Raw genomic sequence first — 19067 nt, 5'->3', positions numbered from 1 at the left:
TAAATGCATGTATGCCAATATCACATGTCAATGTCACAGGGTTCATACATGTAAATAAACAGATGGCCGCACATAGTGTTTGCTTTTTGATGAATGGGCAAGTAATGAGGCTGTGTCATGTTGTTGACAGTAATGCATTTCAGGGCATCAAACATAAATAAGGCTGATTATTCAACCCACCAAGATTATTTGCTTTTATATATATATATATATATATATATATATATATATATATATATATATATATATATATATATATATATATAAATATATAATTAACATTATTAATACAAATGCATGGATCTTGGATGAAAAAAATCTTTCCTCTTCTTCTTCTTTTCTTTTTTAAATCCTCCCTAAAGCTAAAAATATCCTATGGTGAAAAAATAAACCAAAACCGCAAACAATTTGAACATCGAAAAGTCACAAAGGGACACAAATAAAAATATATTGAAATTAAAAAAATCTACATCCTGTACAAATACTATGGCCCAATAATTTAAGAAAATAGTGTCTCTAAAACGTTCATATTGCTTTGTACCTTTACCACTGCTCTTAAGGAAAAAAGAGCTGTGCTAAAAAGTCTCCAAAACAGCCAGAAGGAGCCCTGTGTGGGCCTCAAGAACAACGTTCTATTGGAGGTCATAGGATTTCCAGCAAAAACCTGCTGGCATGATGGAAGAGATACAGTTCTGTTAATAGCCAGGTTTGTCCTCATTACAGTGTCGTTTTGTTTTCTTTTTGGCAGTACAGAACAAAAACAAGAAATGGTCACTATTCATCATGATCATTGGTTATTTACCATTGTTGTGTTTTACACTATAACTCTCTATGCTATTATTACTATTATCACTGGCATGAACACACAGAGGGCATTGTCCTATTTATGCATGGGCATATATGAATTTGTATGCAACTTTAGTGCATTTTGTGTGTGTACATGTTCAGTGCTCAGAGCTTGTTTTTTCAAAAGAGAAGTTGGGCAGAGTTAATAGCTTGGGGATAGAAACCCCCTCTTGGGACAACCCATCTCCTCCTCCACCCAAATCGAATGAGTCCTTAGATTCACTGGAGGGTGCTCTCCTTCTCAGGCAGGTGTCCCTGCCGGGAAGAGAGGGTGGCACTGTGCCTATCCCAGAGTCCAACGCTAGCTGGAAGTCCCTTGGAAGCACCAGTCCTTCTGGAGGATCCACAGAGATGCAAGGAGGGCTCATCTTCTTCTTCTTGCGGGTCCGGGGCGAGGGCTGTTGTAAACTGTCTGCACGTGACACAAAACCAGAGGACACTGAGCTTCTTTGGGGGCTGCTCTCCACCGAAGGACACACCTCAATGGAGTGGCGCCGTGGGTCATCAAGCCAGGAAGAGGGCCGGGGCAGTTGTACTGGTGCCCGCCTACTCTGCACGTCCGCACTGTGGTATTTCTTCAACTGCTTAAGAGATGGGCCGTGGCCTTCACACAGCCCTCCCCCAATTCCACCTCCTCTAATGCAGTCCTGACCTCTGTGATCTTCAAATCCTGATCGGATTATCTGAGACACCTCCTGATCCACTGAGTCCTCATCAGCAGGTTTATCGTCAGCAGGGGGAGAGCACTGGTGTCTGGAGCAGATGTTGTACTGATCATGGGGGTTGTGCTGCGTGTGCACACTGCCACGCATTGGTTTGGGAGAGGCACCTGGAGTTGCAGGAACGAGGAAGAGTGACGGTTGGGGAAACTGCTGCAGTGCTGGGAATGTAGTGGGAGGAGTGGAGAGATCACCAAACCCCTTGGGGCCCTCATTCTCCCCCCCTTTTGTGCACAAGGCCTCCTGAGAGTCAGTGCTCACTGCCACCTGAGGAAAGCAGGGGTTGGAGAGGAGGAAGTGAGAAGGAAGGGAACGTGGGAGAGTGTTTAAGGCATGATAAGATGAGAAAAAAAGATTGTTAAAATGAGACTGGAGCTGGGAAAAATGAGCAGTGGGTTTAGAGTAGAGTTCACCATGTGCAAGTCAAGAATCTATTCTGTGCTCTTGCAAACATAGAAGTAGATAGAAAATATGCAATATTTTGTAGTATTTGAGTATCCTTTCTCTTTTATTGTAGCAATAATGCTTTGAAACTGGTATGTGCACTTTTGACTAGATCAAAATGTTCAGTGCAAGGCAGAGATTGCAACATCAATATCTGCCCTTTTCTCTTATTTCTCCCTTCTCTTTCTCAATTCATTACACATCTGCCGATTTGTGTTTTTTAATTGAAATACATAGGATATAGATGTCATTAAGTGGAACAACTGAATAATACAAATAGCACTTATGAATTATGGCAGGGGCCCTTAAGCAAATTCTATTTATTCTGTTTGGCAGACTGCACTCTGAGCCACTGGGCTTTACTGTAAGAGACAACAAAACAACCCCATTTCTTCAGAAAGGGCTATGTGCAGAGGTCAAGCTTTGAATCAGTTGCCTATAAGGGTACCTTCTGCTCACAAGCCCAGTAAGAGAAATGTGGTGGTAGTGAATTCCAAAGAAGGGCTAAAGATCAAGCAGATTCAAGCAAAAAATGTGTGTGTGTACTACCACCCTAATGTTTCTAAAGCAGTACAGCATAACCTACACATCACTGCCATCTAGTGTCCACTAGATACTGATATTAACTTTTGTAGGCACTTGCTGGAGCTTAAGTGCAATTGCTTAAATACACTTCCTGAGTGAAATGGCAAGATGTTAAATGGCTCTACAAATAAAATAAGCATTAGAAACTAGGTAACGAGGTAATGATAAAATGTAAACTTGTTTAAGGTTATTCTTTTTTAATTCTAATATTCTGGAGTCTACCCCATGAACACTGGTTATTAAGCAGGAATGTGTCCAGAAAAGGTCCAGTTAATCACAGGGCTTCATGTACATCCACTTTCACACACACATGATTAATTTTTGTGCACTTTAACAAAGCCAAACCATATCCACACCCAAACCACTTGTGTATTGAAAGTGGAAATGTAATGCAGAACCTGAAGGAAACCCATATTAATGCAAGAATAATATGTGAAACTCCGTATAGATCAGTAAACAGAGTTCAGGAATTTAAATGGGAACCCTGGAGCTGAGAAAATGGGACACACTTTTTCTGGTTGGAAATATAAACGCTTTAAATAAAAGTTGATACCTGATCTTAACCCTTCGAATTTTGTCCCTTAGAGTAGCACTGGTCAAATGTAGTGGGGCATGGGGATGATGATAAGACTTTGGGAAGGGAAAAGGGCATTATGGAATCAGTCAGGATACAGGTAGGCAAAAACAAATGTGAAAGATGCTGGAGGCTACCACTCAAGCTCTCTCAGCAGCAAGAGTATCTGTGTCTCAGGAGCAGGCTGGGGTGTTGTGTGTGCTGTACCATGCTGATCTGATCAGGATTAGTCACATTAGTGGATACACAGGGCACAAGAAGAAAAGAAGGGGAGGGAGAAGAGAATTGAGGAAGAAATATGAGTGGCAATAGACTAGACCAGAGGACAGGTCTGTCATGCAGAGGTGTCAGCCTAAATAAAGTCTCCAACTACACTACATAAAACAGACAGAAGATAGAAGACAGAGAATACAAAGACAAGGAACATTTAAGTAGCAGGTGCAGAGAAGGAATTCATAAAAAAACGCTGATGTAGCACAGTCATTGAGTCTTTTGAGAGAAATCGGTAAATTTGTCACGTGAAATGTGTGGATAGAGCTCACCTGTCGGCGCAGGGTGCGGGACAATGGGTGTCCCCGTCGAGGGGGTGGGATTCGGGGAATACACTCTGAGTCAGACAGGCTATGAGGGCTGATAGGCCGAAAGAGGTCTGTAGGTACAGTCAGGTGCTGTGCGGGCTCCTCTGTCTGAGACTGTACAGAGCCTATAGAGCCTGTGAATAGAAATGAACCCGTCATGTTATGTGACAAATATGGAACAAATATCATCGTTATGGCGAAATGAAGACCTGAATTTCTGAAAAAAAAAAAAAAAAAATACATATTCATATTTGAGACGTGTGTTATGAGATTGATTAATTATTTATTCTCACTTGTGTCTTTTGCTAACACATTCGATGACAATATTTATAATGAACCTAGTCCTATTTACTCAAAATATCAAGAAATAAATTATTTAAATTAGAGTGGCTCTGACCGGCATAAAGTAAATGCCATAGCTGTAACACAGTAAACACAGTAAACATGACACACGGTGCTGCATGAGCATCACACTGTATCCAATATGCTTTACACTGCAGTCCTGATGCACACCTCTAGACCATGCAGAGTATGGTCATCAGTTGAAATCTTTTTATAGGAAGAAGAAGGTTCTTATTGCCATTCAAATGCACATTTTGTATTGTCTTAATTTCTTTAATATGCTACATTTCTGTGATGATTTTTTGGAGGAACAATGTCACAAGTTTTCAGAATGTTTACACACTAGCTTTTTAAAAATGAGATGATTTAAATGCTAGTTGCATGTGTAGTATAAACTACACCAAACTGTCTGAAATATTCATGTCATATACGTAGCTATAATATATATGTCTGTACAGTGAACACTTCACTTCATTTACAATGAAACGATGTAAGTCATTAGCAGCCAGCTAGCACTATTTAGCTTTTGATTTAAATGAATGCTATCTTGTGGTAGTGTTCTATGGTAAGTATTGGCTTGGTTAGCTGTGCTTGTGCTGCACCTGACTGAGTCTGCTGAGCTGAGGTCATGAGGTTTGTTGAGGATGGGATGGGCTGGTGAGGCAGGAACATGTAGCTGTCATTGGGTAAAGAGTGTGCACGCCCCACTGAAGTCTTCCTCACGCATAGCAGGTGCTCTTCCAGACTTTCATGTTGCTGCCCAGACTTTGTTGAGGGTTTGGGAGGATCTTCATTCTGATGGGCAGAGGAAAGCTTCGTAAACAGAGCTGTACAGCAAGTTCGAGTCAGGGATATGAGAACCGGTGCACCGCCCTTACAAACATATACACAGTACCTACAGGACAGATTAGCACACTGAAATGAAAAGGTACACTGGCTATAAGGAGGAGCCTGAGCTTTATAACCAGTTGTAATCGATATTAGCTTTATGCTGTTTACTGTTGTCTTCTATGTGGATGGCAATATGTACATTTGTTTGTTTGTTTTCCCCCAAATTAAAAATGTGTTATTGGGTAATAATTCCTGTCAGGCTCCTCCCTTGAAAAGCCACATCTAGAGCCTTTACTACTGTAGCTAGCAGAATGAGAAGCCAACCCGTATGCTTTTTTAAATAAATTCAGGAACATGGTGTTGTGGAGAAACATGATTACAAAATACAAGTCAAGACAGATACAAAGCTATGATAGAACCATGGAACTTGAACATAATAATAATACACGTATACTGACACACAAAAATGATAGTGACGGAACCACCCAATGTAAGACAAAGTCGAGATGTCAGGAAAGTAGCAGGGAGCAGAACTACTCTACTGGACTAGACACAGACTGGGCTGGTGGGACATGGCCAGAAGGGGAAAAAAAACGAGCAAGAGCTGAGCGGGTGCTTAGGAATCTCAAGAGCTTCCAGTCAAAATGTAAGTATTTTAAACCAACCACGGCAAGACCAATTAAATATTTTCAAGACCAATCATTTTATAGACTATACTGATAAAAAGTCCACTTCCTGTTTAAAAAAGGTTATTTTTTGGAAAAGACTACTAATATCCTGATGTGTTACGAAATGTTTCACCCTGAAATATGCTTTGGGTTATAAATATGTTAATGGAGTTATGGAATACCACTCAAGCGTGATATTAAATATTGTAATTTTGAGCAAATTACAGTGGAACCCGGTTATCTCGACCTCGGTTAACTCGACAAGTTTGAAGTGGAACCGCCAAATTCTCGTTTTTTCTAAGCATTTTTTAATCGGTTATGTCGCTTTTTTTATGTCGCTGAACCCTGATATCTCGAGCACAAGGGGGGAAAAATTTGCCAGTTAACGTCGGTTATCTCGGTGCAGCCGCAGAAGAACTCGCGAAAGTGCCGAAAAATCAAGGCTTACAGCTGCTACAGGTGTTGTATTGTATACTGGTGAATCTCTGCTGTTAGTTAGTGCACATATGCCTTTTGTTGTTAAATGTTATGCGATGAACGGGAGGCGAAAGTAGAAGCGCGGCGCTGAACAGCACATGGGAGAACGCGGGATGAGCAGCAAAAGCATAGAATTAACAACGGCAGGATCGGGGGAGAATCCGTGATGCACTTTGGGAAGAAAAGCGCAGCCGTTGAGAGAGTGCCGATGGGAAGGCACGTACCGGGATACGCATGCGTATCAGTGAGAGTGTGGAAGTTTAAATAGGAGCTGGTGATGATGCTAAACGAGCACCATATGTGCGTGATTGAAGCCGGGAGCTTCAGAGAAAGCAGCCAAGAAAAGCACCTGCCATGCTGAAGGGGGCGCCGAAGGGGGCGTGGCAGGTGGATTCCTAACTGTTAACAAACATGTGCTGTATGTACATTTTTATAACATGCCTTCATCAAACAAATCGCGGCAACGCTGTTGTGTAAAAAAACCCTCCAAAAACACGTGCATGCACATTCTCATTTAATAACGCACATCATGTACATAAAGAAATTTCAAGCACGTTAATATATTGCCGCCATTTTGATTTTCGTTTATCTCGATCATCGGTTATCTCGATGCTTTTTGGCAACCCCCTAGGACATCGACATAACTGGGTTCCACTGTATTACTTGACAAATTTGATTAAATTATTACTTATTTGTTGATTTGTAATTTGTATAAATGTGACTTAATTATGTAACACAATTTAATTACAGTACCTTACAGTAGCTATGTTTCACAAACCCTTACAATCCCCAAACACCCCCAAAACCACTTTTAGTCTATTATCAGTTATTTAGACTTATTGGAATCTTTGTCAAATTTAGTTTTAGTTCATTTTGCTTCTATGCTAAATCTAGGCTAAATGTATTGTTAAAAATTGTTCTTTGACATTAATAGACATAGTCGCGACACAACTGAAAAACTCTACACATGCATAATTGAATAACAGAGTTGAATACAAAGACACCTGGACATAGGATTTCTGAATGATAAAATCTGTCTCTGTCCCGTCTTTTGAAAGTTAATTTCCTGAATCATCTCATACATAGGGAGGGGAGAATTGGTATTTACACAGTATCGTTTTTGTTATTTAATATACTTCCACTCAATGCCCAATACACTCAATACCCACTTTAACAGGAATAGCTTTACACCTGCTCATTTATGCAGTTACCTAACCGACCAATCAATCAATCACAAGGCAGCACCTCAATGCATAGAATCATGCAGATGCAAGCCAAGTGATCTGTTAATATTTATCAATACAAATAAAAATAACCTCACATTATAAAATAGAGATGATTTGCCAAGCGGAATTGAATAAATAACTTCATACCATAGATGTTTTGATATAAAGTGATTTTTTTTTTTTTAAATCCTCTTGGCAAATCATCTTTATTTTATAATGTGAGGTTATTTTTGCTTGTTTTATTTATAACTTCATACCATTGATGTTTTGAATGAAAGTCAGTAGGAGTAGGACAGAGTACATGTGTGTAAATGAGAGGGAGGGCAGTGGAGTGGTGCGGTTGCAGGGAGAAGAGGTGGAGAAGGCGGAGGAGTTCAGATACCTGGGATCAACAGTGCAAAGTAATGGAGAGTGTGTTAGAGAAGTGAAGAAAAGAGTGCAGGCAGGGTGGAGTGGGTGGAGAAGAGTGGCAGGAGTGATTTGTGATAGAAGAGTGTCTGAGAGAGTGAAAGGGAAAGTTTATAGGACTGTGGTGAGACCTGCGATGTTGTAGATGACAATGTTTAGAGACAGTGGCATTGAGTAAAAGACAGGAGGTGGAGCTGGAGGTAGCAGAGCTGAAGATGTTGGGGTTTTCGTTGAGAGTGACGAGGGACAGCGCATGTAGGACGTTTTGGAGACAAGGTGAGGGAGGTGAGACTGAGAAGGTTTGGACATGTGCAGAGGAGGGACATAGGGTATATTGGTAGGAGAATGCTGAGGATGGAGCCACTAAGAGAGAGGAAAATAGGAAGACCAAGGAGGAGGTTTATGGATGTGATGAGGGAAGACATGCAGGTGGCTAATTTGAAAGAGGCAGGTGTAAAGGACAGAGTAGCATAGAGACTGATAAGCTGCTGTGGAGACCCCTAATGGGGGCATCTGTACTAAGAAGACCATAGATGTTTTGAAACTGTAAATACGAACAGCAGCTTTTAATTTTTCCAATCAGGTAAAATTTTTTAAACATATATTTTTTTATAATTGTGAACACAGTAATCCGCCGTTTGGTGGTTACGCCAAAACCACCCGCGATAAACGAAAAACCGCTATACATAGACGGCACCCCAAAAACGCTATTTTATGTATACAATACGGTACTGTATTAACATTTTACTTTATTTTATAATTAATCATTATATTTTTATTATTAAATTCCATTATTTCAACAAAACTATTCCCTATAAGTTTTTTAGTTTATCGTAATATCCGCGAGAGACCGGAAAATCAGCTAAACAAAATAATTGTGACAAATACAATTCCACCATAAACCAGGGGTGCGAGATTCGAACCGTATTAAAGCTAGGGGTTTACTGTGTATACTTTTTGTTCATAAATACAAAGTTACAGGCACTCGAAGTATATTTAACAACTAAAACAATAGCATCAAATACTTTCCCCATCATTATAAAATGCTGCAGCAACTTTTATGATGGGGCAATTCACTGGAAGCTCTACAAGCAAAGACCTAGAACCCGCAAAGATGAATGAACGTTGCTCTACTGTTAAGTACATTGCACTCCAGACTGGTTAGTAAGAGGGGATTAAAATCATCAGGGACAGAGTCATCCGTCAGAGCTAAGGACCAGGATTTCTCCGATGCCAGAGACAGAGCTTCCATCTCAGCTAGGGGGATCTAAAGAGGAAGAGATGAGGCCAGGGTGAGAACAGAGCCCATCTGGCCACATTCAATTAGAGACACATACCGTCACTCTCACACAGGAACGTCTTGTGCCAGAATTAAGAATTCATTTCTAATGATCCATTTTCAGTCGTTTGACGTAGGCTATTTTTTGCAGATGCAGTATATAGCACAAGTGCAGAAACACTGGCACAGTTCTAACTGCATTTACAGAAACTGAATATTGAATTAAAGTACTGTAATTTAATAGAAAAAAAATCATTATAAAAAAACCCAATATGTCACATGTCTATTTATGTAAAGCAGGATTTCTGTTATTGGCTTTTTCACCCATCTGAGATTCCCAGAATGCTGAACTGCTGTGTCAGGCCGATTCAGTGCTTTACTGGCACAGATAGTTTTAGCTGACTTACTGAAACAAATGGCCGAAAATGCAATCTAAAGACATTAAATAATCAGCAATTATATTAAAAGGCTTTTAAGATCACACATTTTGCAAAGTTACCAAAGTTTTCTGCAAAGTGGTACAAAATCATATTTTTATAGCAAGCCAGTTCATTGATCCAAATTATGTGACATTTAGGTGAAAAGCTGTAAAGAAAAAAAAAAAAGCTTACAGAATATGTTATGTTTTAAACTAAAATTATCAATATTTATATTTCAATAAATAGTCAATATTTGGATGTTGTTTTTATTAAAACATGTCCCTCTCATTGACAAGAAGCAAATGCATTTTACTCAGTGAACACAAACCCAAGTGTTGTCACAGAGAAAGACAGAAAGGCCAGAGACAGAGAGAGATAGAAAAAGCATGGTGTTAGGCAGCAGGGTGCACAGGGAAGCCATTGACCTGTTTCTCATTGCAGTACTTGCTGGGGAAAGGGGGCAGAGCGTAGTAGTGGCAGATGGAGCCAGAAAGGTTGTCCATTAGGCTGAGCTCTCCTTCCAGTGATCCCTGGATCACCAGGGATACCGAGTCAAACATAGGCCTCCTCTACAGACCCAGCCATTTGCAGACAGAGAAAAACAAAACAGAAAAAGAAAGAAAAAGAGAGTAGACAGAGACACAGACACAGGCAGAGGAAAGGAGAGATAGTGTGAAAGCAACAGTGCACAGACAGTAGAAGCAAGGAAAGGAGAGAAGTTCATAGACAACAGTTTAAGAGGCCATATAGAGGTTAGAGATCCAAGATAGCAGAATACAGTCATTTTGACCTTTTATATTAACGAATAAAGGTCACCTACATTACCTTACTTTACAGTGTGATTCATTTACAGATTTTAGTACAGAGAAATTATTACATATGCACAAACTGTTAATTTTAAGACCTGTATTCAAGTCTTTTCCTTAAATTTGAGTCTCACATTTACAATAACAGAGCACAAATAACATAATTTTTACAGAATAGTAACCAGAATAGTAATTTCACTGGCATTAGAAAACATACTGCACTTATTCTACATTTGTAAAATTTGATTATGTCAGTAAAATATGTCTATTGCCAGGGTGTGTGCATGTGTCTGTGTGTCTGTGTGTGTGTGTGTGTGTGTGTGTGTGTGTGTGTGTGTGTGTGTGTGTGTATGCGAGGCCTGACACTATGATTTTGCATGGGTGTGCAGAAACAGTAGCAATTTGAGTGGCATTATTTACACACTCGCTGTGTATCTTATGTACATCAGGATGATGAATAGTGACTTCCACAAGATGGCACATCAGAGCCAAAACATCCCAGTCCATCTGGTTACCAGTTAAAACTGTACCATTTATTTTATGCTCTTATGCACTGCAATATTAAACATACTAACAAGCTCTGTCTCTCAATGGATTTCTGCAGTCTTCATGACTGCTGATAGTTTTCCATCTCAAACATTTAACAGACATCTGAATCTACATTTAAAAGTATTTAATATCCCAAAAATTCCAAAAGGCTGCTATGCAAAACATACCTTTCTCTCAAATTCAAACGTTCTTTGTGATTGGAACAGATAAGAATGTGATTTGAGACACAATAAAGGCTTGTACAACAGAGGTAGGTCTTTTTGCCAGTTCGGCTTAATAGGATAGTGAAAAAGACTAACTCTGACTCCTAGTGACATTTCAGATATTAGAATCCAGATATAAATTTCTTTTAATTTGTAAACTAAATGAATGAAACGAAACTGGAGTTTCTCACAAAACTGAACACAACTGGAACATTTTTAGTGATTGTGTTCATCTGCATGTGTGTGAGTAAGGGAAGCATAAACGTTAGAGAAACTATTGTAAATCTGGAGGTAGATTGATATGCAGTATTGGTATGAATTATGTAAACGTTTGTTAAATTGTAATTTGTAAAATTATGAATTATGAAATTTTTTAAAACAAGATAAAGTTGTTTTCCTGTCTGTGCCAACTAATATTTATAGATTAGTAACAAATAATAAATATAATATATTCTAAACTATATATATATAAATACATATTAACACTAATAAAGACTATGACTATAGGAATATGTGAGTATGAGCAGGTTGACTTATACATATGTAATTAATGTCCTGATGGTTCTCAAGACCACTTTAATCTAATGATATTTGATGTGTAACAATTAGTATGTACAAACATACTACACTGAACATACAGTAAACCCTTAATTAAAAGATACATGGTACTCAAAAAAATAAACCACTTAATAGAAAGTGAAACCTTACCTCAATCGTATCAATAATTTCATGCAATAAAGAAAAATTGGTTCTTGTGTTCACTCCACCTGAACCAAGATATCCCTGCTTATTCTGTACTACCAGAAATGTCCACTGGGGAGCACAATAACTCCATCGAGACTACCCACGGCTTTATGCAAACAAGCTAGACCTCAGCAGGAAAGTGCTACACTGATTTAAACTAACATGAAATGAGGGATAGAAAAATGATGATATGAAGGTCACCATTTACTAAAAAAATGGCATTCTAGAAATAGCCAGGCACAACAAAAACAAGCTGATGTATCAGTGCTTTCCCATGGCACCACAGTGACCTCTGGCTGCTTTGCATTTAAAAAGGGAAGCAGCAGGGCCATTTCTAAATGACAGCACAAAACCAGGAACTGCAGCTGATCAGCAAATTAAAAAAGAGAGATAGAAAAAGGCAGGATACCAGCAACATGTAAGTAACTCTGAAATGATCTATTAGGAGCAATTAATGATTTTGCTGTTAAAAGAATAAAAGAAAGATACAAAATGTCCACAAATGTCCATAAGCACACTCCAAAATCTAGTGATCATCTTCCCAGAAGCGTGAATGGAATTATAAGAGCAAATGAGGACTAAACTTGGAATGTGATGCTCAAAAATCTGAGACAGAGTGAAAGATGAACTCATTCATAGTAACATCTACTGTATTTTTGTCCATTCATTTACATTGTCTTTAACGCTACTAGGAAAGGACAATGAGTTTATGCCTCCTAAGCAGGGCTTAGCACATGGGGAGAGAGCTGCTGTCTCTTTCAACGGCTGGCAATGTGCTGTACCCCAGACAGATGATGAGAGTCAATGGTCAGCTTGCTCATTCTCTATAGCTGTCACATCTCACATGGTGCCCTGCTTGAGGCTTAGCTCAGCATTCAAAACCTAGCCAATGTTTTTCAGTATACTGGACCCTTCTCTATGTGTCATGTGATTCACAGGCTGGGCTTGACTGGGTAATGGCCCTGTGCAAGTACGCACAGCTGCCAGCCCACACTGAGCAAGCAAAGCTCCCTTAATATCTGCCAAATTGTGTTAATGTCAGTGTCCTGCCTACAGAGTCATATAGATCCACTAACATAATATAGTGCTGGTTTCACTCACCTGTAACAGAGGCTCCATCCCTTGAGGCTGGTCCGTCTTGTGTGCTGTTGAGTCTTTGCGTATGGCTGCTGATGGGCTGTCTGGGGGATAACCTCTGTCTTGTGAATCTCTGGAGATCCAGCGGGACCCTGCAGGCCCACCTATGTCTCGCAGGGCCAGAGGAGAAATGTGTCCCCCAGTCATCCCCTCATCACCCCCAACTGCCTCTAACTCCATTTCTGCCTCTAGCTCTGCCTCCTCCTTTGCCTCTTTGTTGCTCTCTTCAAGGTGCTTCATGAGAACGGCAATTACAACGTTGACTAACACAAACTGAGCCGTCAGCACAAAGGACACAAAGTAGATGGGAGACACTACTGTGTTGTAGCATGTTCCTGTGTCATGAGCACAGTCTCGCAGCGTGTCCTGAAATGTACAAACAGACACTTGTGTTTTCATGCAAACCTGGCTACACCCCCATAATTCAATTCAAGCTCAATTATGAAAACGGTTCTGTCTATACAATGTGTAAAATAGCATATCTTGTTTCTTTTGTCAAGTTACCCTTAATACATATGAGAATAAACCTAAACATTTCAAAATGCAGTGTCTATTTAAATAAAAATATTTTTTACATGGCTGGAGTAGATACAGAGTACAGTAATAGTAAGGTCAATATTAAATATGTTTGTATTTGTTAGGTATAGCCAAACCATTCAAGTTTCAAAATTACATAAAAAAGTAAAGGACTTTGTAGTGTAGATTTAATACATTCTACACACTGTCAATGACACTGTTCACACTGCAAAAAATAAAAGCAGTGCAATATATTTAGTATATACAAAAATATAAAAGCATAAAATGTTCAGCAGTGCAGACATATATCTGTACATTTTATATTGAATTAAACGTTTTGTGATGTTTCATTATCTTTAATTAACTATTATTCTTGATTGGTAATTTTTCATTCATGTATTAAGATTTATTTGTCTGTGAACTCACTGTTCATAAACAAATGTAAATGTTTTCTACAACAATCATTAACTGGATAGACATCATTTACATATTTATTTATTTTTTATTTTTTTTAATCACCCACTGACTCTATATGCAATTTATCAGAACACACTAGTGAAATAAAACTTCTTTATTGGGGATCTTCCTAAATCCAAGCCTCAGTGAGGACAACAATGACTTTATAGCTCCCCAAATAAGGCACATAAAGAGCATGTGAAAGTGACTATGAACCCCAGCTAAAGTTCAGATTATGTGCAAAATGGTGAAATAGTCATAATAAATGTACCTTCATAATGCCGTTCCAGTTGTCCCCAGTGGACACACGAAACAGCAGGAGAAAGGCCATGCCAAAGTTATTGAACGTGGCGTAGCGCCCAAGGCCCTCACAGGGGTGCAAATCATCACATACTGTAATTCATACACATAATTCAACACGGGTCACACATATAGTTACATTCAGCACCATGTAATAGTGAATTCTTTCCACAATAAAAAGGTTGAATCTAAAACCTTAAATGGTTCTTTGGCTTATATCTTCAGCGAAATTGACAGATTTTACAAACTCTTGAACGTTATTTTGTCTTCAATAGTGTACACCAGGGGTGTCAAACTCAGGCCCGCGGGCCAAATCTGGCCCTCTGTGTAATTATATTTGCCCCGCGAGATCATATCCAATGTGTATTAGAGCTGGCCCGCCAGTGTATAGCGCATACACCGCTAATACTACAAATACCAGAATGCCCTGTTAGTGCATTGGCACGTCAGTCGAGACCGCTGAGAAACTCAGCGTACTCAACGCAGAGTTTACCCGGTGATTTTCCGACTTTGAATCCCAGAAATGCAGATTTGAACTGTTCAGTAATCCGTTTGTGGTTGACGTGGAAAGCGCACCAACCAACCTCCAAATGGAGCTGACTGAACTCCAGTGTAGGGACACGCTCAAGTCAAATTACGACTGTGTGAGTGCTGCACAGTTTCCATGTTTCCTCCCCGACACACTGCCCAACTCCCTTCCCAAGCGGCTCAAATGCTCTCTATGTTCGGCAGCACATATCTATGTGAGCAATTGTTGTCTTTGTTAAAGATGAACAAAACATCACTCAGGAGTCGTCTCACCGATGAACACCTTCACTCTATCCTGAGGATTTCCTCAGCTTAGAGCCTAAACCCAGACATTGATGCACTTGCATTTAAGAAGAAATGCAGGAATCTGTCTTCAACCAATGTGCATCAGAGTAAATCAGAGTGTAAAAACTGAGCTTGAATGAATGTTGTCTTTATGCACTTTTTTTACTCCAAGGCATGGACTGTTAATAGTAAAAGATTGCTTTTTTTAATTGAAGGAAATTATTATTATTTTTGGTTGTTTTGTTGTTGGCCTGTGAAAAAAGATTTTCATTAAAAAGGAACTCGAAAGGCTACAGATAGAAAGATAAATAATAAGAAACGAATATCACTGATGTGTGTTTTATTTCAAATTTAATTTCTCACGTGTGTATAATATTAAGCTTTGGTTGTTCCAGATTCAATGTTTACGCAAAACTAAAGTTTGTTTCCATATGAAAAGGTTCAACATTACATATCTAGAGAGAGAAGGGAAAACATGCACAATTGCAGTCAGTTTTTCAATAAATATTGAGTTTGGGACAAAGTCACGGCCAAACTCAATATTTATTGAAAAATTGACTACAATTGTGCATGTTTTCCCTTCTCTCTAGATATGTAATGTTGAACCTTTTCATATTTTAAATTTTGGCTCACTGTGAATTTGAGTTTGACATCTTTTCAATCATACTGTATGTACACAAAAATTGTTTAAAGCTTTTTTTTAAATAGGCCTACACACTATTTGAACATAATCCGCTTAAGTGTTTTATAAAACAAACCAATTTACCTCAATCGTCCCAATTGACATATTCAGTGCATTTAATTAAGTGATTCAAGCAAGCCATTTAGATCTTTGATGAAATAAAAACGCAGATGGTGTGTCATGAGCACTCTATCTTAAGTGCTAGGCTCTATTAATGTCTAGAGATGGGTTTATGCTTACTCAGATCACCGAACAGCTCTACTCCCAGTGCTGCGAAGATAAAGAAGAGAAGCATGAAGAGAAGACCCAGATTCCCCACCTGTAGAGAGAGAGAGGGGGGAGCACATAACAGAAACAGAGCCAGATCAGTGTTTCTAAAGCATAAAAGGATAGAAAGAACAGATCCAGAAATATCACCTCCTGAGAGCCAAGTAAAAAGAGAGCTATGAAGTGAGAGAAGTCTAGGCCCATTCCCAGTGATTAGAGCTGAAAGTTCAAAAGTTTGCAAGGTTCTTTTGAATGGACTTCATAGACTAAACATATAGAGTTACCATGTACAAACACATGGACAAGATGATGTAGGTTTCTGAGTTAAAAGAAAAGGGTGAATAAACTTGAAAATGCGTCATTACAGGCAAAAAGTTACATATAAAAGAAATGTTTTCATTGATGGGCTTCTATCCAACTTTAACAAAGCACACTATTTCCATGTACAGTACATTTCAGAGAATGACATGGTTATGGATCACTAAACATTTGTATTTATGTCCCCATCTGAGCATGACGAATGTGAAACCAGTGGCTTCCAGACATTTACAGAGGGATGAACAGATCTTTAGTATGATGGAGGTGATAAATCATCTGCAATGCTCAGTTCTACCAGGTAAAGATACATTTTCAGCATGAAGTAACCCAAACAGGAACACAGAGTACTCGCAATTATTTAAGCACATTACTCATTCAGAATTGCTACATTATTTATTGAAATGATGACAGTATTCCATGCTGCAGCATGTACCCATATCAAAAGGTCTCCGTCAGGGAGCCACAGAGCTCAACAGCATTAGAGGGAGCATGCTGAGCTCCTGAAGGTTTTTTTTCCCCCTTTGCCTCCTGCTGTATTTATTATCTTGCCATCGGTCCATATGTAGCGTTGCTACTTCACTGACTATGGAAATTAGGCCAGTGAAAAAAAACCAACACGGTCTACAGAAACTGGGTTTGGAGAAAATGAACAAACTAAGATGGGCTCGGATGATAAACAGACAGCAGAATGGTGGTATTACCTGAGGCAGGGCCTGGATCACTGTGTCCAGCAGAGCTCGCATTCCCACAGCCATCTTCAAGAGCTTCAACACTTCAAAGATATAAAAGGGTTTGATGAGGTCAGGTTTTTATCGTGAATAAATAAGTATATTTTTGTGTAAAAAAGAATAGAATAATGGTAGTGAAAAGTGGTCAAAGTGAAAAGTCCTCACTTTAAAAGCTTTTTCATGGACTGCTCTGTGACGCTGAGGTGAGAGGTGAGAATATTAATGTGCTGATTGAGTTAAAGAACGGATTAGAGAGCTATAAAAAGAAGACGCCCCAGACACACGGCTTCTTTAAGCTAGCACACAGAATTTAATCTCCCTGTCATTCTGAGGTACTTAAATTGTATGTAAATAGGTAGCAGGCTTGTATTAATATTAGGGCTATAATAATGATGGTTTGTAAGTGGGTTGCCGTAGGCCAGATGCCCCTGTTGCTTCATGTGTTGAAAACGGCTGGTGCTTTAATTAAGAGAGCGTCTCTAGGAATTTGAATAAAAGGGGCGGCATGCACGTGTGCACAGATTTGCACAGGCACACATATACACACGCACTCACACTTTCACACACACACACAAACACATACTCTTTGCATATTTGCTTGGTTGTCTGTGTTGATGGTATAATCTATAAAAAAACTCCCAAAGCACATCATTCATTAGGAGCAGAAAAACTGGCCAAAATAGATGAGTGCCCCAGATTCTCAGTGTGTGTGTGTGTGTGTGTTTGCGATTCAGACAGGCTATGTGGACTGAATTTCTCATTGCAGCCATCTGTTCTCCATCTACAGAATGTGCAACTGCTAAACAGTAGCCATACAGATGCTGAAATGCTCAAAACAGAGTAGCAGTAAAAGAACTGAGCTCTTTTCAAACAGATAAAAAATCTGCATGCAGCAGAATTGATTAGAAGCAAAGTAGAGATGACAAAAAGACTGAGATGGGTAATCACCACGAGCAATGCGTAGCACCCTCATGATTCGTATGATTGTAGGGTTGATGGGGAGTGAAGCGTTGACCTCGATCTCCTCCAGAGTTATCCCCATAATAGACAGCAGAACGATAGCTAGATCCAACTGGTTCCACCTGCAGAACACAGGCGCCTATTATTCAGCACAATGCATCAAATGAGAATTTCAAAAAGATGATGAGAATCCAATTTTCATAATCTAATAAAGCCTTATTCAAGATTATTCAACCACAGTGTGATGTGAGACCTTTTAGCTGAACTCAGATTTACCCTAATATTTCAGCAGTTTAGAAGTATTTGGTGCATGTCAGTAAGATTCTGTGCCAAAGTATAAATCTCTTTCTCTGAGGTCATGAATTTCAGCATTGTCGCAGGTGAAGTGTTGCCTAAAGTCTGTTTTAAGACAAGCCAATTCACAAAGGCCTGTTGCAATGAAAAAGGGGTCTTATCAGTTTTTGCTCCATTTTTTTTTATATATCTGATAACACAAAAAGAAAAGAATAGCAAGATGTTTGTGTACGGAACATCTTGCAGATATAACCTTACTAGAGAGGTTGCCATTATTAACATTTGCCCAATTGCAATAATACAGTTGTGTTCAAAATTATTCAACCCCCACTGAAATTGATTGTTTTGGTCGGTTTGACATTGATTATGATCATTCAGTCATCCTGCTTACAATTAAATCAAAGAGGCACGTGTAGGTCAGACAAATATAACATAACATTTATAATGAAATAACCCCAAATGTCTTTTCTGAGCTCACATCGTTATCAGTTTTATTCAACCCCCAAGTGACATTCAATCTTAGTACTTAGTACAACATCCTTTTACAGTTATAACAGCTTTTAAACGTGAAGCATAGCTTGACACAAGTGTCTTGCAGCGATCTACGGGTATCTTCGCCCATTCATCATGGGCAAAAGCCTCCAGTTCAGTCACATTCTTAGGCTTGCGCACTGCAACTGCTTTCTTTAAGTCCCACCAGAGGTTCTCAATCGGATTTAAGTCTGGTGACTGCGATGGCCACTTCAAAATGTTCCAGCCTTTAATCTGCAACCATGCTCTAGTGGACTTGGAGGTATGCTTGGGATCATTGTCCTGTTGAAAGGTCCAACGTCTTCCAAGCCTCAGGTTTGTGACGGACTGCATCACATTGTCATCCAATATCTCCTGGTACTGAAGA

At 39.2% G+C, this 19067-nt stretch overlaps 1 protein-coding gene across 12 annotated transcripts in view; it reads right to left on the bottom strand.

Annotated features, from left to right (window-relative positions):
• Positions 1-268: 268 nt before the first annotated feature.
• Positions 269-19067, bottom strand: part of cacna1g (calcium channel, voltage-dependent, T type, alpha 1G subunit) — a 193223-nt gene continuing 174424 nt past the window's right edge. For 5 of the 12 annotated variants that reach the window (XM_046853382.1, XM_046853381.1, XM_046853386.1 and 2 more), the window contains 10 exons: positions 17864-17997; positions 16889-16959; positions 15843-15921; positions 14079-14200; positions 12800-13201; positions 9822-9965; positions 8843-8965; positions 4691-4883; positions 3711-3880; positions 269-1832 (listed from right to left, as the gene is read on the bottom strand). In XM_046853382.1, the coding sequence (XP_046709338.1) occupies positions 945-1832; positions 3711-3880; positions 4691-4883; positions 8843-8965; positions 9822-9965; positions 12800-13201; positions 14079-14200; positions 15843-15921; positions 16889-16959; positions 17864-17997 (2326 nt within the window). In that variant the 3' untranslated portion in view covers positions 269-944. Of the gene's footprint in view, positions 3385-3710; positions 3881-4690; positions 4884-8842; positions 8966-9821; positions 9966-12799; positions 13202-14078; positions 14201-15842; positions 15922-16888; positions 16960-17863; positions 17998-19067 lie in introns of all 12 variants that reach the window. The other 7 variants (XM_046853390.1, XM_046853392.1, XM_046853394.1 and 4 more) reach the window with 6 other exon arrangements.

The sequence above is a fragment of the Silurus meridionalis genome, chromosome 7 (assembly GCF_014805685.1).
Source record: "Silurus meridionalis isolate SWU-2019-XX chromosome 7, ASM1480568v1, whole genome shotgun sequence".
Classification (NCBI taxonomy): domain Eukaryota; kingdom Metazoa; phylum Chordata; class Actinopteri; order Siluriformes; family Siluridae; genus Silurus; species Silurus meridionalis.
This window is presented reverse-complemented; position numbering and strand designations above follow the sequence as displayed.